This window comes from Gallus gallus, chromosome 2, assembly GCF_016699485.2.
Source record: "Gallus gallus isolate bGalGal1 chromosome 2, bGalGal1.mat.broiler.GRCg7b, whole genome shotgun sequence".
NCBI lineage: Eukaryota > Metazoa > Chordata > Aves > Galliformes > Phasianidae > Gallus > Gallus gallus.
In genome coordinates, this window is record NC_052533.1 from 31,500,801 (window position 1) to 31,509,582 (window position 8,782).

The 8,782-nt window shown below is 41.3% G+C and overlaps 1 protein-coding gene across 14 annotated transcripts in view; it reads left to right on the top strand.

Moving 5' to 3' along the window:
* MPP6 (membrane palmitoylated protein 6) overlaps positions 1 to 7,969 on the top strand; it is a 57,546-nt gene extending 49,577 nt beyond the window's left edge. For all 14 annotated transcript variants that reach the window (XM_046937925.1, XM_046937926.1, XM_046937927.1 and 11 more), the window contains one exon: positions 1,207 to 7,969. In XM_046937925.1, coding sequence (XP_046793881.1) covers positions 1,207 to 1,383 — 177 coding nt within the window. In that variant the 3' untranslated portion in view covers positions 1,384 to 7,969. The remainder of the gene's footprint in view (positions 1 to 1,206) is intronic.
* The last annotated feature ends 813 nt before the right edge of the window (positions 7,970 to 8,782 follow it).

Below are 8,782 nucleotides of genomic sequence, written 5' to 3' on the forward strand. Positions count from 1 at the left end.
CGGCTTCCCTTCTGAGAAAAGGCCTGGCATGCTGACAGCTCAACTGTAGTCGTATAGCTTAGATGGCAGTGATACCTTGTGTGATGCTGATGGGGCGTTCCAAGCTATAAAATGGGAAGTGATTTAATTTATACTGAATAAACGTGGGGTTTTTTTTTGTCTTTTTTTCTCCTGAAACCTGTGAGATTCCGCTCTGTTAACAACATGAGAAGCTGTTCAACCCCAGTTGTAAACCTCAGGTTGTTATGGCTTCTAGTATGTCTGTGGGTGCTTTGTGTTTCCTCCTTCGTCCAAACACCGACTTTTGCCTTGTATAATCAAGAGGCAAGATTAAGACTGTCCAGACAAGTATAAAAGTAATTTCCTGCACTCCCTAAGATTTGATTCCCTAAGGGACATCCTTGCTTTTGTTTTGCTTCCTCTGTGAATAAGAAGGAGGATAGTTACATTTAAAATATGCATTTTATCAATCAGTACGGATTCTGCATCATAACGTTGGACATCTTCAGCTTCCTGAACAAACAAAGAAGAAATGTGCATTTGAAGTATTGCATGCATCATTCGCTAGCGGGTCTGTCTAAACTATTCCTGGCTTCCCAGGCCCTTGCAAGAACTCTGGCTCCTGTGGTGCTGCATCTGCTCGCCTCCTTCCTTTACTGTGAAGGAAAGGCTATTTGCATAGTTCTTAATTTTGGCTTCTGTATTTACAGCCACAGTGGCACTTTAAAGATCTGAGATTCATCCACAAATGCAGCTTTCCTGAACTTTCATTTCACACTAATTTATATTCTTGGGGTTTTGGTGCTTTCTGTAGGGAAGAAAAGAGAGGCGTAAATAAATGTACATAACCGATCCAATTATTCCCAAAGCATTAACTATTCTGATTGAATTGTCGGTTGCCTACACAAAGTGATGAACTGTCTGTTGTGCATGCAGGGCCCCTTTCATGTGCTGTTATTGACTTCCCTAAGAACCTTAAGATGTGCAATGTTTGGTTTCCATATTTAACATTGTTGACACCGAGTATAAAATCATCAGTCCCATTGGTGCATTTTAGCTTGAGGGTTTTGTGGATTTATTATACATATTTCATTTTTTGAATACATAGCAGTATAAAGCTTTCAATGCAGTCATTCGTACTACGTCACGAACTGGTGGTACTTCATTGGTTATGCGTTCTTAGTAACTTCCAAATGCTTCCAACAGGACACTGATCTGAAAAAAACAGTGGATGAAAGTGCCCGGATCCAGAGAGCGTACAACCACTACTTCGATCTGACCATTGTAAATGACAACCTGGACAAAGCCTTTGAGAAGCTGCAGACTGCTATAGAGAAGCTGAGGCTGGAACCACAGTGGGTCCCGATTAGCTGGGTGTACTGAGATTGCTGAAGATGAGCTTAAGTAACAAATAAAACCAACTGCAGCAAACAAACTAACGTGACGAGATGTGGTGTAGATAGCGATGATAGCTGCGGCGCCTGCGCATTTTTACTCTGTGTATATTCAGAAGTACACTATTCTGACTTTTTATAATGATGCTGAAGGGAAAGTGTACTTAAATATGTAATTTATTTTAATTTTTCTAACTTTTTACAGATAACCTTTCTATTCATATCACATGAAGGAAATGCGTTTAAGCATTTTATACGTTTTGATTTAGTACCTTTGCCTTTTTCATCCGAGAAACTTTGAGTCCTTCACTTTGACATTTACATCCTGGTCTTACATTTTCACTGTGACTAAAAAGAGGATACTTGAAACAATTTTTGTAAAACTCGTTAATGTCAGTGTTTAACCGGTCAAAAGTCTATGGCTCTTATTAGGAAACAACACTAATTTCTTTTTCTTCCTTAAGAAGTAATGATTTGACAGGAGTAGAATTTCAAATGCTAAAAGCAACAAGCGACACAGCTCCATTGCTCCAGCTTCCTTCTGCTGAATGTTGAAGCATTCTTGATGTTTCACGAATTCCTGATGTCTCTTGATTTAGACAACTGTTCTGTAGGTTCCCTTATGCGTCCCTTGAAATCACACGAAGCAATACCTTGCAAGCTGCTCATCAGCTGTTGTTGGGAGCCAACCCGTCAGAAGCCTCTTGTGGTGGAAGTACCTACGGCAGGTAGCGTGTATGCAAGGTAACTCAGTGCAGTGCTGATGTAGCCGGAGAGAGAACCTGATAGCGGAGCCTTGTAGAGTAAAGCTTAACATTTAGGACTGTTGTATTCATGCGTGTGAAAACACATTGATTTAAAAAAGGAAAAAAAAAAACAAAACAAAAAAGACCCCTAGCCAGCATTTTCTTTTCTTAGGACATCATCTGATGTTTATGTAGTGATCTGTGGCTTAATTTCCTGAGATATCTAGCTGAGTTTTGTGTTCTTTTAGAAAATTTGTGTGAACAACTGTTGTATTTTTGAGTGTGATGTAATGGAATTTCCGTGCTCTTTGTTGCATTGTGTTTTTAATTGATTTTTTCATTAGATAGCTTGTGAATTGGAAGCTTACTGCTAAAAAGCCACGCTGTTCGTAATTTTTGTGCTTTACAACACGCTTCTTTTTGTGTATGGTGACAGTTCTCCCCTTTGTAGGCTCATAGACATAACTCACGTTAGGTTCGTCGATCAAAGCTTGTGCTAATGTACGTTTCTGCTTGACAAGAACAAAATGAAAATACAGCTTGTCACCGAGACTGGCTCTTTTTGTGATCACGTTTTATATTATCCTGTTAGCTGTTGTATATAGCAGCATTCACCATTGCTTACCGGGCTAAACAGGAGTCATCTCTGTGCTTAATTTCTCTTCCATCTGGTGACAGGCACCTTGCTTCTGGATTCTTTTTCGGCACCAAAATGTGATACAGAACACACAAAAAGGCAATTTCCTCAGAAGTGTTTCTGAAGGAAAAGAGGCCTGCACACTGTAAAGCAGTATTGGTTCCTGGGGCTCTTAATGCCTTCTACGTGCACATGAGAAACCGTTGATATTATATAGGAAAAGCTTACATCTCAAAAAGCAAAACCACCCCACCTGTATGCTACAGAAAAGTTGGCTGTTGGGCAGGGGGCAGCTTAAGATCACAGTGGATTTGGAGAATGTGAGAGCTGTGTAAGCACGGGGCGTTGTCCTGGCTCTGAACTCTGAGATTTCAGTCTTAGGGAAGGAATCTGAAAGTTCCGAAGGAAAATTCGTGCCACTACTTTGCTTTATTGGCTTTGTTTGCTCTGGTTTTATTTAAGCGCGGCAGCATCAGCGCCAGCCCTTTATTTGCCTTTCCCAGAGACGTGTTCTGTGATCCTGTCACTCAGAGGCTGCTCTGAGAAATAGATGGAGTGTTTTATGTAGCAGCAAAGACAGCAGAGCCGTTGCTTGACTATTTGAGTGATTTTGTTTTGGCATTATAAGCTTAACGTGACGGAATTGTGTTTGTATGCTGTGTAATAGAAGACCTACATGTGCTGTAAATAAGATGTGCTTCCTGGACAGATGCGATGCCTTTTCATTAGGAGTTAGAAAATACTCTATTTGTGATGCCAAAAGTGGGCTGAGCTCACTCTTCCTTCAAGAACGGAACGAGATGATTCTTCAGTTTCCACCCCATAGTAGTTGATATTGCAGACATCACCTCTTTTCATCATTTTTCAGACATGTACTCAGCCAAAAGAATCCCATGAGACACGGGCACCAAGGTTTAGTCACGAAAACCTCACTCCTCCTATTTCCATCTCAGAGATCATACTGTGAAAAGAGCCTACATAGTAAGCGGTCTCCAAGTAGCCGTGTATTTGCTGAAGCCTGAAGCTTTAGCTTTTACTTAAGCTCCACACAGTGTTTAGCAATCAAGCACATTGAAGTTAGCACAGTGGAGCCCAGCAGCTGACCCTCTGCTGCTGTTAATATAGATGCTAATGAGAGGTACGATCTGAAGCAATAAGCAATGGGTTGCTAAGGTTGCATTCAAGGACCGTTATCGAAGTGAATGCAGGTCTTAACTGGATGGTCATTTGCAAGTTTAAAGGAGGAAAAAATACATTCCTTGCATCTGTTTGTTGAATCATACTGATTGAGAGTCCATGTTGGCAGGTGTACAGTGTTTGGGAATTATTTTTTTCATCAGATATTCTGCTTAGATTATTGCTGCGTAGTAGGTGACTGGATTGAAAATAAGTTACTTTTATTAAACCAAAGCTTTCCTGGAGAGTTTTAGAATGAGGATGCCATGTTGGTCACGTACATGGCGGTGACAGACTCCACCTGTTACAGTGTGCTAGGTCAGAAGTTGGGCAGGGAGCTGTACATTGCGCTGCGAGGGAAAAGATGGTGTGGAAGGCGAGTTCTGAGCAAGGGAAGCCATTTCATGTAAGAGCTGTTTGAAGTATTCCTGGGGGATAAATAGCTAGGATGTCACGTCTCTCATTCCGTACTGAGCATTCATTTTCCAGATAACAGGAAAACTTTTTACATTGACTGTTAGTAACAATAGGTGTGTCTGAGCGAGGCGAAGATGCTGCTAAATGTTTAAGATATGTGGTATGTATCACAAGATAAATATTTAAGTAGATTAGAAAAGTGAATTATCAAATAGTTGTCTGTGTATATGTATGTATGTGGATGGTGAAACAAAAATGCTCATGTCTGCTACCACATTGCTATCTCCCATGACTTAATCCAGAAATGTACCTGCATGTGAGACTTTAGAACTGGTACACTTCTCTACCTGGTTTATTGTGTTTACTAATGTATATTTTTCTAAATATACAGATATTTCAATCTAAAAATTCTATATTTATCTGTAATTTCTATGTTTTAAACAGTGCATGGAGGTGCTGTAAAATTCTGTACATATAGAGAGACTTATAGAAGAAACACTGTAGTTGCCCTCTGTATGAAAAGTTATACATAAAAACACAGTCAGTACGCCAAGACCCGTAAGTTATTTCCTTAAATGCACCAAAAATGCCCCTAACCATACACCAGTCTCAACCTTAATGTAAATACTTTGGTGCATTTATACCCACACGATTACCTTGCTGTCCCTAACTGTTAGACCCGCAGGTCTACTTTAGGTTCTGTCGTGTGACAACACGCAGTCAGTTAAAGTTTGGTGTAATATGTCATCTTGCATAGACGTACAAAGGGCTTTAATAATGATCTGCAAGCATAAAATGAAGGTAAAATTGGAGCGGTACCACATACTGACACAGGCAAGGGAAATAAGCCTACACCCCATGTGGTACTCTCAGTCTGCAGAGTTCTCAGATGAGTGCAGCTCTGTGTACTCAGTCATACAAAAGCTGCAGGATAGCAGATGGGCTCTTTCTGAATCCGTGTTTGTATAGTCTGTCACATCCTTGGTAGGCTCAAAATGCAACTTGTTTTTTCCTTATCTTCTGTCCTAACTCATCGTGTCCTCTAAAATCCCACCTGAATGATTTGCTGTACAAATTGCCAGCAGCTCAGCGTTCAGGAAGTGTTCCATGGTTTCTTATGGGGTTTTTTTTTAGGGTGATTCAGATGATTAATAATAGGAAATTTTCTTTTCTCTTTTGAAGACAGAAAATTCCTGGCTAGGGACCCTTTGAAGCCAAGTTTGCCTCTCTGCTGTGCTTAAGAAAGGACCAGTAGAGAATGACAAGTAGAGCACAACTCCAGAGATCAGGAGAGCTGGGTTATCTGTTTTTACACAGGCTGTTACTGTGAACGTGATCCAACCCAAACTTCTCTCCCTATTCCTTGGCTTCCCATCCAGTCTTCATCTATCTTCATCCTTCAGACTGAACTTGGAGGCAGATGCCAATTCTCAGAACATCTATAGTGCCTGCTGCAGTAGCTTCCCAGTCACTCTGTGCCTGTAGGTACAGCTCTAACACTAATTACAGGTGGAAGTCTGTCGCATCTATCATGCTAAGATGTATGGAATATTTGCTTCCTGCAGGGTTTCTCATCTCACCCGAATTCTGAAGGGTTAAAGCATTGCGTTGTTATTGCCAAATTTAACACTACTTCTTCTGCAAAAGCGTTCAGAGATCGATTTGTCCACGTTTAGATAGCACTTAATTGATACAAAAGACTTCTATTCTGCCAGACCTCTTGCCTTAAATATCCCTCGAGTTCTTACAGAAAACCTCTCCTGGGCCATTAATGGGGTTTCTTCAGTGCAAGGCACTTGGATTTCTCTGCGGACTGTCACTGTGGACTGTTGTTCTGGGAGATGCTGAGGTTCTGGCCCTGTTTTGTTTTTTTCCCCACTCTTTTTGGTTTTCACATTTTTAACCCATACAGACGTGAATGGTCTGGGATTCTCACCTTGCCTCCGTCAGAGGACGCAGCGGTCAACATAAGCAGTGGCATTTAAGAGCAGTGCAACTGGCTGTTGGCAGTCCTATACTGGATGCAAAAGGAAAAATTGTATTACATTAAATAAAATGTAAAAGTAACCAATTTTCAGAGGCAGCTTTGGCTTCCAAATAGTAGAAGCGTACTCACACAAATTTATAGGTAGAGATAGAGAAATAGAACTTAGGATTAATATACTGCAAGTAAATAGAACAGTATTTGCTAACGTACTTGCATTCTCCATTTTGGACCACAGTGGGATACTGTTCCACAAAGCGTTACATTAAACTGCTGAATTCTTTGTTCATTTCCTGGTAGTGGAGCTGGAACGTAGCTGCTCACATGAAGATTTCAGCTCAGTAAAGGCTGTGTAGCAGTTTTACCTCCAAATAGACTTTTTTTTTCCTTCCTTTTTTAAAGGAGAGTTTCAGCAATATTTTAGATCTTATAGTACACATTGAAAGTAAGTGTGAATTCTGTTCTTGGTATTCTTAACCTTTTCTCATGCTAATCGGGTATGGATTTTCTTTTGCTGCTAACGCAGAGGTTGGATGGGGAATAGGACCAACCTACAGGGGTTAAAGTAGTCCTGGAAACATTTTCTCCCATTCATTCTTTTAGTGTTGTTACCTCCACGGTAACGCACGTCTGTGCAAGTAAGTTTGGCTGCCTTCACAGCCGATGTAAGTCATCGCTCCACGGGCAGACAGCACTCACCTGGAGTGTGGTAAACCTCTCCCAACAGCCCGAGTAACTTCGCAGTCATTTGACCTCTCGTATGAGATACAGAGCAGCGTTAATGACACCGCTTTGTACAGTTCTGGGAGTGGCAGCAAAAATTGTTGTGGCTTTTTTTGTTTTACCCATTCGTGTTGGTTCCTCTTGTGCAATTCTACATGGAGAGAACTGCAGAAAGGGTTTTTTCCCCCACTGAAAATGCACGTTGAGCTTTCCCTGCCCCGACTCCTGCAGTATGCATCTCCTGTGCGTAACACCTGAGTAGTCCCGTGTAAGGGGGAACCTCTTCCTTAGGTTTTAAAGCAGAAACTTTGGCACCCTCTCACCCCCAGCTGGGCTAAGAACTATCAAACCTTGTTTAAGTGTTTTGATTTAAATGTGTGTTAAAAGTGTCAGCGTGCATTTCTTTCCCTGCTTATTCTCATACCCGTTTTTCCCTCTTGGAAGCTTTGCATGAATTTTTTTTTTTCCCCTTCTACAGAATATTAAACTAAACTGGATTTAAAACTTGTAAATGTTGAAGAACTGCTCTCCTGTAGAGAAATACTTTCTATTAGCTGAAAATATCCTACAAAGCGATCTTAACTACTAGATACATTTTCTAATGTGAAACTGAAGCTGATTGAGTAACTACCTGTTGTTTGAATACAATGCTTTAGAGCAGGCCTAGGAGGTGGGACTCGATAGCACGCTGACTTTCTATCGATCAGCTCCTGCATAGGACATTTTTAAATGGTAACTTGTTTTCTAAAACCCCCATTGTGTTTTTCACAGCTAATATTTTCACAATAAACACAGCCAAGCGTAAAGATATTAATGTACAAATTGTGAAATTCTGTTAATTCCCAACAAAATATTTTTGTATATAATAAAGATTTAATATTGAAAAACTACACTTCTTTTTTGTTGGTGGTGGTTTCTTTTCGGTCTTTCTGTGACTTTTAGTCAGCTACAAGATGTGAGCCCGAGGCCCTGAAGGCTTACCAGGAAGGGCAGCGTTCTGGCAAGCAGTGCTGTGGAATTCCTCTGCTGTCCTCTTCCAGGTTGAAGGGCTGTGCTCGTGTGCTGAGCCCTCACACAGCTACAGGTTGGAGGGTAGGAAATAAATAACATCCAACATTGGAAACTAATTTAAAGGGGGTGAAACAGGACTGAGGTTCTCTCGTGGAAGAGAGGTGGTGGTCACAATTCAGAAATGTGACATTGTTGGCTTCTGAATGCACCCAATTCCCAATCCAACGCAGAGCGCTCAGGGCCTCTTCAACCATCCTATAAATGCTATTGCTAAAGCAGGGCTGCTTACTTTCTAATCACTACCCCCTTAAGGGGGTCGGTCTCCTACATTCACACTGTAATTCACTAGCATACATAGAAGCTCAGGCCTGCAGCTGGTACAAGGTGAGCACTCCTTACTGGCAGGAAGGCTGAGGCCACTGGAGACAACACATGTCTAACTGAAAAGCAACTGCTGACCTCACCTTCCCTTGTCCTGATTTGATTCTGAAATGCAAAGGTGTTGGGTCTTCCCCTTTCTGTAGAAGGCAAAAGTTATTAGGGAAGCAACATGGGAGAGAAGGCTGAGAGTGAAACGAAACACCAATCTCTTCCGAAGGACCCCAGTGCCCTTTTACCACCTCTGTTTTCTAGGGAAGACCCCATCTAACCTTGAAGGAACATTTTCTGTACGAGGCCAGCCTGTCACAAGCAA